This window comes from Macaca mulatta, chromosome 15, assembly GCF_049350105.2.
Source record: "Macaca mulatta isolate MMU2019108-1 chromosome 15, T2T-MMU8v2.0, whole genome shotgun sequence".
NCBI classification, from domain to species: Eukaryota; Metazoa; Chordata; class Mammalia; order Primates; family Cercopithecidae; genus Macaca; species Macaca mulatta.
In genome coordinates this window covers 64,642,684-64,655,852 of record NC_133420.1, presented here as the reverse complement: position 1 = coordinate 64,655,852, position 13,169 = coordinate 64,642,684, and the positions used below count along the sequence as shown (strand labels likewise).

Genomic DNA, 13,169 nt, shown 5'->3' with positions numbered 1-13,169 from the left:
GCAACGCTACGCTTCCTCGACGGATTGGAATTCTCAGCCAATCAACGAAAGGAATAGGGCGAGATCGACTTGTGAAAGGAGACCCTTTAATCCCTTAGAGGCGGACTCTCCCACTTGGCTCCAGTTCATTGGCTCCGGAGTTTATCCTCCTAGAAGAACGTGGCACAATAGACTGAACCCTTGTATTAGTCTAGTCCAGTTGTGGTAACCTATACATCCATCTTTTCCCAAAACCTGGGGATCCTCTAAGATGCCATCACCACCCTGACCCTTCTTGCTCCTTTCCAACGCTGCCTCCAACCACCCCTACTCTGAACTTTCTGACTAGCACCCCACTCCTACCCCATTGTCATTGCACCCTCTGGTAACCCCAATCCCATACCTTTGCAGTTTCTCAGCGCTTGTGCCTTTCTTCCTCCCGTCGTTAATGTTAATACATTATAATAAGGCACTCAAATCCAGAGAAGTCAAAGGACAACCACAGAACACACAGCCAATTCAGTAGAACCCAAATTAGCAAGAAAACTGCGTATGTTGGGACTTGAAAATCCTTAAGCCCCAAATAACAGGGGTCCCTGTTTGCAGTCAACAGGCAGCTGTTGGTGGTATGCCAACTCAATTCACCTTTCACCTTCTAGCCACAGAGACACATTTGACTGAGGTGAGTCCAATTTCTAGAATTTGGAATTAGGAAGGGAATGAGAGTCACTCTGAGAGAAATCTGCCTGTCTCTAACTATCAGCTACCTGCTCTTGTACTGAGAAGCCTATCTAGACCACCCTTCAGACCCAACTCATTGTCACTGTCCTGGGCTTTGGGGCTCTGCATTTAGGCAATGTGAAGGACTAAAGCCACTGCCTCCTAAGTAAGGATTATTGTAGCCCTTTCCTCATACCCAGGCTTCAAGTTTGTAAGGTAGACGATGTCAGGAAAGGGCATCATAGACAACTAGCACTGACCTAGACGGTCATGAGCCTTCCCACCCAAGTATATGTAGTAGGCAGACAAGAGATAAATATGAAATTTTACTCGACAAAAGAAAAGGGGAAACAGGAAGAAAGGTGCCTCGAGCGAAGCCAATGACTTGGTGGTGGCAGAGATTGTTTCCTCCAAAACCAGAATGGTAGTAATTAGGGCAAATTTCACAGGCCTACCACCAACCTCACCAGTTCAGGAATTATATAGGAATGGTCACATTCCTAACGATGGTGAAGCAGAAAGCCCTCCCCACAGAGAGACAGCCCAATGGGGCCCCAGCTCAAGCTCTTGGAAACGTGGCAGCTACAGGTCACAAGACTTTGGCAGAGATGTCCGAAACTCTTCAAGGAAAGCATCACGATCAGAGGGGCGGATCCAGCTCAAATAGCTTTCTAGGTACAGGGGGAGAGACCTGGAGAGCAAGAAGGATGATGCCTAAGGGTGAAACATTGGCAGAAAGCTGGGCAGCCATGCCCCCTCTTTCAGTGTTCACCACCCACAATAGGTCCAAGGACTCTAGGACACCAACTGCCCCTCAGCCCCAAGCCAGCAGGCCTGAGCCTCACCACGTAGCATCTTCCTGTGGCCCCTTAGTTTGGGCCTCCAGCCTCCACCAGAGTGCAGTGGCCTCATCCCTCCGATCTAGCCTCTTCAGAGTCTGAAGCAGGTGAAAGTAAGTGTCTCGATTACCTGTAGCCCCAGCCCACAGTACAGAATCTTAGAACTTAACATAATCTTAGGCATTGTTTTATAAAAAGGGAAACTGAGGCCTAGAGAGAGGAAGTATCTTGCCTACACTCACATATAGAAGCAGGGGCAGATCATTCACAACCATTCCCATCCCAGTGTCCATCATCTGCCCCCTACTTCTGTGCAACCCACCCCAGCAGAGTCATGGTCTTTGTGTCTGAGGATATTGGGGAAACCAGGGAACTCTTGGGAGCCCTGCATATACAGTGTATGTTTGAACACCTGGATATATCAAATCACCCCTCCTGTCTGAGAACATCACTCGTACACTTATGCCCAAGTATTTCCCATGGGCTTCTCTGTCCTTGCACATCTACGCATAGCTGATGTCATGCAAGTATACGTACCTGGGCACATCTGCACACCGAGGAGGAAGTCCTGTAAGGCTTTGGTATCCTGGCCGCTGGCTACCCATTCCAGTCCACGACTAATTAGGGCGGCTGCCCGAAGCTGCTGCAGTGCCACATCTGACTTACATCCCTGCTCACCGTTGGAAGCTGCCCCTGGGGACCACTCCCAAAATCAAGAAGTGTCTTCCCAGCCTCAGTCACCATAAACCCTAAATCCTCCTCTATTTCTTCTTGTGTCCACAGTCCCTTTCTCTTAAGTCTCCTGGTGGGCTGGGACACCTTAAAGCGAACCCACTTCCACCACTACCACTTCCAGGAGGTAAGAGGAAAACTGAAAGTCTAGATCACCTTGTTCTTTTTCCTCAGGTGTGGTCCGGAAGAGCAGCTCAAGACACCTGAAGTAGGACACGGAACAGGGGTGAAGAGGAATCAATTTCAGAAACTCTAGGGTGAGTAGGTGAACATGGAGCTCACCAACTCAGGTCCCAATCAGAAAATCATCCCTCCACATCCCTTCTAGGACCCCAGGCTCACCTGCTAAATTCACTAATTGCCACTTTTTGGGCACCCAGTTGTACCCAGGCCTGGCCCTGAAGCAGGTGGGTGGCAGAGACCCAGAGTGGGCAGTATGGCAGTTCCTTGGTTCCTTTTCTGGCATTTTCCCACAGCCGGGACATCTTGGGTAGCAGAGACGATGTGCGGCTGAGCAACTCCTCACATAGAGTCAAGGCATCTTGGGCTCTGCCTGCCTGGATCAGTGCTACCGCTGCTTCCAAAAACACCTCAGGCATACAGGGCCCTGGAGGGGAGGGGGGCGGGGAGAACTGGAGTGGGAAGAAGAGGCAGTGTCTTCAAAGGCATAAGCCACCATCCCCAACCTCTTCACCAGGCTCTGGTACTATGCAGAGTCCTGGGCCCCCAGACTGGACAGACAGAAAAGAGGGAAAAACAAAAAATTGCAAAAAAAAAAAAAAAAAAAAAAAAAGAGGGAAAAACAAAATCCCCCTCTATTCCAAAGGGGACACCAACCCTTCTACCCCACTGCAGAGAAGCTTGAAGACACACTCACCCTTGGCTCCGAGCTATCCAGCAACAGGGCCAGCAGGTCCAAGTAATGCTCTGCAGCGTCTTCTGCCCTAAGGAGTAAGAGCCCATAAGCCTCATCCTAGGCCCTAGCAGGGCCCTGCAAGGGTCCTGAGAATGTTCTCTCTTAGCTAACAGAGGGATGCTCATGGGCCCTGAGGAGGAGAGGGGAAGGGAAGGTCTTAGGGCTCCAATTCTGGCTCAGTATAGATCTACCTGTTACAGAATTGACTGGGGAAGAGACTTCAGAGTGTCAAAGATAGTGGGGGTTAATGTCTTAGTGAAGAGTCCTCAGTTCAGGTCTAGAAGCAAGGTAGGAGGCTGAGTAGTGGTGACCTATGTCCTCCCACTGCCTCATTCATCCCCCAAGTCACAAGAACAAAAGCAGAGTCACACCCCAGGGGAGGCATCAGAAGTGGGAAGAGAAGCTCAGGTGAGCAAGGGGAACCTCACCTCCCCGTCTGTAGGCACCTGCTTGCTAGTACGTGCTTGGCCTGGCTCTGAGTGCCACAATGAAGGGGTGAGGCTAGGTCAGGTGGTGGCAGTAGTAATTCTACCTCAATGAGAAACGGTGGGGCTTTGGAACTGTAAGGGACATTTAAGGCCTAAAAGAGAAAGAAAAAAATTGTATCTATAATCTTTGGGAACCATACTTCCTTATACTTGGATCTTGACTAATCAAGTTACCCCAACACAAGCACCTCAGGAATTCTCCACCCTATATCTTCATCTGGCAATTCCCTACCTCAACTAGCAGCTCCAGACTTTCCAGCTCTGCTGTTGTGTCCCCCAGTTGCTGATAGAGTCTAGAGGCCTCCAGAAGCGGAGGACCCCAGGCTGATCCCTCTTTCAGGGCTGCAACCAAGTACAACAGTGCTCTCTGTGGATTTCCCTAGAGGGATAGGAGGACACAGGCCTCAGCTACCCTTACAAAGCAAAAAGCTATATATAATGCTTGTGGTTTCCCCAATCCACCCTAGGACTGTCTTTACCATCTTACGGTGACAGGACCCCAGTGCTGTGTACACCTGGACCAACACAGGCCGTGGACACAGGCCTGAGGCCACTTCATGAAGGCTGCTTAGTGCCTTCTCTGGGTTCCCTGTGATCAACTCCTGGAGACCTGAGGACAATCAGGGTGTGAGCTTGGAGAGGCCTATAGAGCAGGGGTCATGATGGGGGACAAGGGTCTAAGAAGCCCATGGAACTGAATGATACGAGAGAGGGCATGAGTCTGGAGGACCACTTAAGAGAGGAAGAGATGAGTCAGGTTGCTAGCTGACCTCGGCGGTAGGCAAATGCTGTCAGGAGGACATCCTTCAATCCCTGGGCATCCTGCAGGGTCAACGGAGCATCTAATTCCTCAGCTGGAGGACTCCAAGTTTTCAGAAGTAACAGCAGATCCTCAAAGGCTCCACTCTGGGGAAAGAAGGACAACCAGAAGTTCCAAGCCTACAACCTCCCTGTCTTCTCCTATCCCCATCATGGCTAGACCTTGAGCTCAAGGGTCCTCTTGATCCTTGAGGACACAGGCCTCAGCTCCCCTTACAAAGCAAGAAGGTATGCATAATGCCTGTGGTTTCCCCCAATTCTAAGAGATAGACAGCTATGAGGCAAGGATTTAAAAAAGAAAGAAAAACTTGGGGCAGTGATGATCTGTTCTAGCATGGCTCCTCACTCAGGGCAAGGACCATATTTGAGTTACCAGTAAGGAGACTAAGGCTGAGAGGTGACTTCAGCAAGATCACTAGAGCCCTATCCCTATCCCCCCCCAAAAAATTTTATTTTTTTTGAGACAGGGTCTCCCTCTGTCACCCAGGCTAGAGGGCTGGAGTGCCGTGGCGTGATCATAGCTCACAGTTCACTGTTGCCTCCACCTCTTGGGTTCAAGTGATCCTCCTACCTCAGCCTCCTGAAGTGTTGAGATTACAGGTATGAGCCACCATGCCTGACCCATTTTTAAAAAACACTCCTAAGAGAATCCCCACAATGAGAGACCAACCAGGGCAAGGTCACCCAAGAGTCCCAGAGATAATCCAGATTTTCTGACCACCAACCCAGCCGCCTGTCCGGTACATGATGATGCTACTGCAGCTGGAGAGAAAGGAGGAGGAAGGAAGGAGGAGACCCTCAGCTTCAGGTCACTTTCCCTATTACCTGGCTGTCATTCAGGGTCTCTAGCAACAAGGCCAAGTCCCCAAGACGGTCAGCGCTCAACCAGAGGGCAGCCTGCAGGCCAGCCAGGCGGTGCAGGGCAGACAGCAGCTCTGGCAGAAGGCAGGAAGCACGAAGGGCAGAGTCCCACAGCTCCCTGAGCCCCTGTTCCAACCTGGGCCCCCGCTGCTCCTGTGTCTCCAGCACTGTAGAGTATACACACACACACAGACACACACACAGCTGAGGTAGGACCTCATCCTCCGTCTCCCCACACACTCTGGCTTTCCTCTCCTGCAGGACCCCAAAGGTCACAATAATACCTCAACCTGGTCTGAGGAGCACAGAGAAGGGCACCTCTCTCCATGGAGGTGACAGATGTTGTTGATCCTCCCATCCCCCTGCAATAACTTAAACCCAGACTGAAGCTGGCAGGGGAATTGGGAACAATCTCTGGCCCTCACCTCTCTCTAGGCCCCGCTGGATATCCTGGGCCTGATCCTCTGTGAAACCCTGGGCCAAGCTTGCCCTCAGGATAATGAAGTTGCAGATGACAGTCAGCTCCAAGGGAAGAACAGGAACTGCGGCAGGGAGCCCTGGAGCAACAAAGTTGGTCTTACAGACTGCTCCCCCATGGAAGATCCTCCAAATAAGATACCAACCCAGAGATCACCCCCCTCCAACCAAAAATGGCCAAAATAAAGAACCCACCCTCCAGCCGATTAGCTAAGGATTAAAAAAAAGAACCCAACCTTTGGACAGAGAGTCTGGAAAGTGCAAAAAAGTTATCCAGATCAGACCATCCTGGAAATCATTTTTCAAATGCCACTCTGTGCGTAAGGAAGAGAGGGATTTGCCTGTACAAAGATGATTCACTCCAGCCCCCTCTGTGCCTTAAACAGGACTCCCTGCCCCCTAAGTAATTTTGTCGATGCCAGAAATGCAGGAGCAGATGAGTCTCTGGCTATGGAGGAGGGGAACTCCCCTTACCTGCTTACCTGACCTCCATAGTCTGCAAGGTAAGCAGGTAAGGGGAGGACCTGCTTACCTTGCAGACTATGAAGGAGCCCTCTGAGCCCTTCCAGTGCATCCTGAGCCAACTGCTGTCGCCTCAGAGTCAGACCGGAGTTCTGAGCCACCTGCCACATGAGGGAGGGGTTGTCATTGAGGATCAATCCTTTTTTCTCCCCTTGCAGCAGTGGCAAGGGATGCATTCTCCAGTCATTTCTGGCTCTTTGGTCAAGCTCAGCCCCTCCCCATCGGTTGGGGTAAATCCACTGCAAACCCGCTTTCAGGGATCTTGGGGCTGCAAACCGAGGGTGCCACCAACCGTGTTACCTTGGCCTGTCGAACGAGCCGGTCATTCTTTTCCCTCCACAGGTCCAGGCAGCTGGAGCCCACAGAGGTGGTCTGGCGGGACATGGTGGCCGAGGCTGGGCCCAGACACCTGAAGCGAACTTGGGAAGGGTGAAGCTGGCACGCCCAAGCTCTCAACCCCAGCGGGGAGGGGCCTGGGCACTTCCGCACCCCGCCGAACTCCTCTGCTTCCCTCGGGGTCCCAATTCACCCGCCCAGGCTTTCCAGGACAGATGGGACGCTCTCTCAGCGCGGCCCGCCCGGCTCTCAACCTCGCCTGTGGTTGGCAGGGTCTGCGAAGCTCTGGGCTGCGGTTGGTCCTCTTCAAGCGTTAGTTCCCGCGGGAAACTTGGGGAGGAAACGAGTCAGCAACCCCCGACAGGTAGGCTTAGGCGGGCTAGAAGCGGGGGCCGTGTCTGGGGCAGTCGCACGGCCGGCGGTGCGGCCCGCTCGGCCCTCGCGGAGGCCACAGCCTCGAGAAAGGGTGGCGGGAGCGAGTCTCGGCTCCACAGTCCGTGGCTTGCCCCTTCCTCGCTGCCACACTCCCAGGTCCGCCTGGGTTCCCGCTTCCACTGAGGGCCGGCCGCGAGGTGCATGCTGGGAGTCGTAGTACCGCCCCGGCGTGGAAGAGCCCCGCCCCGGCGTGGAACAACCCCCCACCGCCGCCCCCAGCGTGGAACAGCCCAGCCCTGGCGGACGGTGTTTCCAGAAAACGGTGACTGGAGACGAGCGCGCTCCGTAATCGTCCATCGTTTCTCTGCTCACTGTCGAGCACCAACATGCTCACCACGGTCGGCTCTCTACCGCGTGTAGTCTGACTGCTGGAAGTGCCGCTCTGTACTTGCACTGCTCAAAGGTACCTGCCCAATCCTTTCAAATTAAATGGAGCTAGAATTGAATATTCATATGCAAAAAGAAAGAAGACAGGAAAGAACGCTACCATACATACATACATAACATCAACTCAATGGATCACAAACTAAATATAAGAGCCAAAAATATAAAACTTCTAAAAGAAAACGTAAACCAGCCAAGCCAACATGGTGAAACCGTCTTCACAAAAATACAAAAATTAGCCGGGCGTGGTTCGTGCGCCTGTAATCCCAGCTACCTAGGAGGCTGAGGCGGAAGAATCGTTTGAACCAAGGTGGTAGAGGTTGCAGTCAGCCGAGATCGTGCCATTGCACTCCAACATGGGTGACACAGTGAGACTCCATCTCAAAAAAAAAAAAAAAAAAAAAGGTAAGAGAACAGCTTTATGGCAACGAGTTCTTAAGACACAGCACTAGAAGCTTGAACAATGAAACAAAAAAGTTAACTTTATTAAAATTAAAAACTCTTTTACTACAAAGGTATCATTAAGAAAAGTTGGCGGGGCGCGGTGGCTCACGCCTGTAATCCCAGCACTTTGGGAGGCCGAGACGGGCGGATCACGAGGTCAGGAGATCGAGACCATCCTGGCTAACACGGTGAAACCCCGTCTCTACTAAAAATACAAAAATTAGCCAGATGCGGTGGCGGGCGCCTGTAGTCCTGGCTACTCGGGAGGCTGAGGCAGGAGAATGGCGTGAACCTGGGAGGCAGGGCTTGCAGTGAGTGGAGATCGCGCCACTGCACTCCAGCCTGGGCGACAGAGTGAGACTCCGTCTCAAAAAAAAAAAAAAAAGAAAAGAAAAGAAAAGTCATAGGCTGGATGTGGCTCATGCTGTAATCTCAGCACTTTGGGAGGCTGAGGCTGGAGGATTCCTTGAAGCCAGGAATTCAGCAACAAAGATGGTGTCTTTTGTAGAGACATTATCTCTACAAAAAATGCAAAACATTAACCCTGGCACAATAACACACCTGTAGACCCAGCTACTTGGGAGGCTGAGGTGGGAGAAGCCCTTGAGCCTAGGAGTTCCAGGTTGCAGTGAACCATGATCACACCACTGCACTCCAGCCTAAGTAACAGAGTGAGACCCTGCCTCAAAAAAAGAAAGGTCACAGTCACAGACTGGGAGAAACTACTTGCTAATTATATACCTCATAAGGGACTGGTATCCCTAACACATAAAAACTCTCAAAACTCAAGAAAAAGATTTTTAAAACAATTTTAGCTGGGTGTGGTGGTTCACGCCTGTTATCCCAGCACTTTGGGAGGCTGACGTGGATCATCTGAGCCTCAGAAGTTCAAGACCAGCCTGGGCAACATAGCAAAACCCCACCTCTACAAAAAAATACAAAAATTAGCTGGGCATGGTGACACATGCCTATAGTCCCATCTACTCAGGAGACTGAGGTGGGAGGATCACCTGAGCCCAGGGAGGTCGAAGCTGCAGTGAGCCATGATTGTGCTACTGCACTCTAGCCTGGGCAACAAAGTGAGAACCTCTCTCAAAACAAAACTAAAAACAATTTTAAGATGGACCAAAAAAAAAACCCAGACATTTTACCAAAAAAGATACACTAATGGCTAAGAAACACATAAAAAGATGCTCAGCATTATTAGCTATTAGAGAAAGGCAGTTAAAAACATGGCCAGGGCCGGGCCATGTTACACCTGTAATCCCAGCCCTTTGGGAGGCCGAGGTGGGTGGATCACTTGAGGTCAGGAGTTGGAGGCCAGCATGGCCAACATGGTGAAACCCCATCTCTACTAAAAATACAAAAATTAGCCCGGCATGGTGGCGCATGCCTGTAATCCCAGCTACTTGGGAAGCTGAGGCGAGAGAATGGCTTGAACCCGGAAGGTGGAGGTTGCAGTAAGCTGAGATCACGCCACTGTACTCTAGCCTGGGCGACACTGCGAGACTTCATCTCAAAAAACAAAAAACCGCTATACACAGCTGGGCGTGGTGGCTTACACCTTTAATTCCAGCACTTTGGGAGGCTGAGGCAGGTGGATCACTTGAGGCCAGGAGTTTGAGACCAGCCAAGCCAATAGGGCAAAACCCTGTCTCTACTGAAAATGCAAAAAATTAGCTGGGCATGGTGGCAGACACCTGTAATCCCAGCTACTCGGGAGGCTGAGGCACGAGAATCACTTGAATCTGGGAAACAGAGGTTGCAGTGAGCTGAGACCGTGCCACTACACTCCAGCCTGGGTGACAGAGTGAGACTCTGTCTCAAAAATAAGTAAATAAAAATAAAAATAAAAACACTACACACATACGTACATAAAATGACTACAATAAAAACAGATTACACCAAGTGTTGGTGAGGATGTGTATAAGGAACACTCATACACTGCTGGTGGGAATATAAAATAGTACACTCACTTTGGAAAAGTTTGGCAGTTTCTTAAAAAGTTAATCATAGGCTGGGCATGGTGGCTCATGACTGTAATCCCAGCACTTTGGGAGGCCAAGGCAGGTGGATCACGAGGTTAGGTTATCGAAACCATCCTGGCTAACACGGTGAAACCCTGGCTCTACTAAAAATACAAAAAAATAGCCAGGCATGGTGGCATGCACCTGTAGTCCCAGCTACTCGGGAGGCTGAGGCAGGAGAATGCCATGAACCTGGGAAGCAGAGCTTGCAGTGAGCCAAGACCCCATCGCTGCCCTCCAGCCTGGGTGACAGAGCGAGACTCCATCTCAAAAAAAAAAAAAAAAAAAAAAGTCAATCATAAATTTACCATAAGACCCAGCAATTCCACTCCAAAGAATACTCCCAAGAGAAATGAAAACATACGTCCACACTGAGATTTGTTGCAAATATTCATGGTAGCTAAAAATGTTCATAATAGCTAAAAACTGAAAACAATCAAAATGTCCATCAGTTGGTCAAAGCCAATGATTTAGCAATAAAAAGGGGCAAAACAGTGCACCAACAAACTTTTTTTTTTTTTTTAGACGGAGTCTCACTCTGTTGCTCAGGCTGGAGTGCAGTGGCATGATCTCAGCTCACTGAAACCTCTGCCTCCTGGGTTCAAGCAATTCTCCTGCCTCAGCCTCCCAAGTAACTGGGATCACAGGCGCACACCACCACGCCCAGCTAATTTTTTTGTGTTTTAGTAGATACGGGGTTTCACCACGTTGCCCAGGCTGGTCTTGAACTCCTGAGCTCAGGCAATCCACTGGCCTCAGCCTTCCAAAATGCTGGGATTACAAACTTATAAAGACTGAAAACAGGCCGGGTGCTGTGGCTTATGCCTGTAATCCTAGCTTTTTGGGAGGCCAGGGTGGGCGGATCACGATGTCAAGACATTGAGACCATCCTGACCAACATGGTGAAACCTCGTCTCTACTAAAAATACAAAAATTAGCTGAGCATGGTGCACCTGTAATCCCAGCTACTCGGGAGGCCGAGGCAGGAGAATCCCTTGAACCTGGGAGGCAGAGGTTGCAGTGAGCCGAGATCGCGCCACTGCACTCCAGCCTGGGCAACAGAGACTCTGTCTCAAAAAAAAAAAGGAAAAAAAAAAAAAAAAGACTGAAAACAGGCCAGGCGTAGTGGCTCATGCCTATAATCCCAGCACTTTGGGAGACTGAGGCGGGCGGATCACCTGAGGGCAGGAAACCAGCCTGGCTAACATTGTGAAACCCCATGTCCACTAAAAATACAAAAAATAGCCAGACGTGGTGGCATGTGCCTATAGTCCCAGCTACTTGGGAGGCTGAGGCAGGAGAACCACTTGAACCCAGGAGGCAGAGGCTGCAGTGAGCAGAAATCATGCCACTGCACTCCAGCCTGGGCAACAGAGTGAAACTCCATCTCTAAATAAATAAATAAATAAATAAATAAAAGACCGAAAACAGATCATTGGTCTGGGGTGGGATTAGAGAATCAATGTAGGGAATTTTGGGGGGGTGATAGAAATGTTCTAAAATTAAGTTGTGGCATTTTGCAATAACTTATTTCATATGACACCAAAAACATAAGCAATGAAAGAAAAAAAAAGGATAAATTGGACTTTCTCAAAATTAAGAATTTTTGTGTAGGCCGGGCACAGTGGCTCACGCCTGTAATCCCAGCACTTTGGGAGGCCAAGGTGGGTGGATCATAAAGTCAAGAGATTGAGACCATCCTGGCCAACATGGTGAAATCCCGTCTCTACTAAAAATACAAAATTTAGCTGGGTATGGTGGCGTGCGCCTGTAGTCCCAGCTACTTGGGAGGCTGAGGCAGGAGAATCACTTGAACCCGGGAGGTGGAGGTTGCAGTGAGCCGAGACATTGCCACTGCACTCCAGCCTGGGCGACAGAGCGAGACTCCATCACAAAAAAAAAATAAATAAATAAAGAATTTTTGTGCATTGAAGGATATTATCAAGAAAATGAAAAGACAACCCACAGAATGGAGAAAATATTTGTAAATCATATATCATATCATATATCTGTTAAGGGACCTGTATCTAGCATGTATAAAGAATGCTGGCCAGGGCTGGGTGCAGTGGCTCACGCCTGTAATCCCAGAACTTTGGGAGGCCGAGGTGGGCAGATCACGAGGTCAGGAGATCGACACCATCCTAGCTAACACGGTGAAACCCCGTCTCTACTAAAAATACAAAAAATTAGCTGGGCATGGTGGTGGGTGCCTGTAGTCCCAGCTACTTGGGAGGCTGAGGCAGGAGAATGGTGTGAACCAGGGAGGCAGAGCTTGCAGTGAGCGGAGATCGCACCACTGCACTCCAACCTAGGCAACAGAGCAAGACTCCTTCTCAAAAAAAAAAAAAAAAAAAAATGCTGGCCAGGCACACTGGCTTACACCTGTAATCCCAGCACTTTGGGAGGCTGAAGCAGGAGGATTGCCTTAGCCCAAGAGTTCAAGACCAGCCTGGGCAACAGAGTGGGGCCCTGTCTCTACAAAAACATAAAATATTAGTCGGCCATGGTGGTACACACCTGTAGTCCCAGTTACTCAGGAAGCTGAGACAGGAGGATTGCTTGAACCCAGGAGGTTCTGGCTTCAGTGAGCCATGATCATGCCACTGCACTACAGCTTGGGTGACAGCAAGACCCTGGTCCAAGAATAATAATAATAATCCAATTAAAAATAGTCAAAGAATCTGAATGGGCATTTTTCCAATAAGCACAAGAAAAGATGCTCAGCTCAGCATCATTAATCATTAAGGAAATGCACACCAAAACCACAATGAGATATTACTTCACACCCACTAGGATGGTTAGAATCAAAGACAGACAGTAACAAGTGTTGACATGGATGTGGAGAAATCGTTACCCATATATACTTCTGGTAGGACTGTAAAACGATATAGCAACTTTGGAAAACCAGCTGGCAGTTCCTTGAAAGATTAAACAGAGTTACCTTATGACCCAGCAGTTGCTCAGTGTACAGCTAGGTATACACTCAAGAGAAATTAAAACATACGTCTCAACAAAAACTTATACACAAATGTTTATAGCAGCATTACATAATAACCAAAATGTGTAAACCCAAATGGCTTTCAATGGATGAACGGAAAACAAAATGTGGTATATCCATGCAATGAAGTATTATTTGGCCATAAAGAGGAATGAAGTACCAATACATGCTACAACATGGATGAACTCTGAA

The 13,169-nt window shown here is 49.6% G+C and overlaps 1 protein-coding gene across 22 annotated transcripts; it reads right to left on the bottom strand.

Annotated features, from left to right (window-relative positions):
• Window positions 1-1,003: 1,003 nt before the first annotated feature.
• Window positions 1,004-12,612, bottom strand: FANCG (FA complementation group G). Of its 22 annotated transcripts, XM_077965058.1 has the most exons (17): window positions 12,497-12,612; window positions 9,929-10,080; window positions 7,783-7,888; window positions 6,654-7,541; window positions 6,364-6,454; window positions 5,780-5,911; window positions 5,319-5,521; window positions 4,445-4,580; window positions 4,154-4,284; window positions 3,907-4,053; window positions 3,615-3,766; window positions 3,148-3,214; window positions 2,613-2,902; window positions 2,427-2,473; window positions 2,076-2,231; window positions 1,545-1,668; window positions 1,013-1,390 (listed from the first exon to the last, which is right to left on the bottom strand). In XM_077965058.1, exons 4-17 carry the CDS (start codon window positions 6,735-6,737, stop codon window positions 1,282-1,284), a joined length of 1,869 nt encoding a protein of 622 aa, XP_077821184.1. In that variant the 5' UTR covers window positions 6,738-7,541; window positions 7,783-7,888; window positions 9,929-10,080; window positions 12,497-12,612; the 3' UTR covers window positions 1,013-1,281.
• Window positions 12,613-13,169: the final 557 nt, after the last annotated feature.

Coding starts and splice junctions, on each gene's coding strand:
- FANCG (XM_028834244.2), bottom strand. CDS start 6,737: ATGTCCCGCCAGACCACCTCTGTGGGCTCCAGCTGCCTGGACCTGTGG. Junction 6,146..6,363: donor GCTCCTTCATAGTCTGCAAG/GTAAGCAGGTCC, acceptor CCTTACGCACAG/AGTGGCATTTGAAAAATGAT. Junction 5,522..5,779: donor CCAGCGGGGCCTAGAGAGAG/GTGAGGGCCAGA, acceptor TATACTCTACAG/TGCTGGAGACACAGGAGCAG.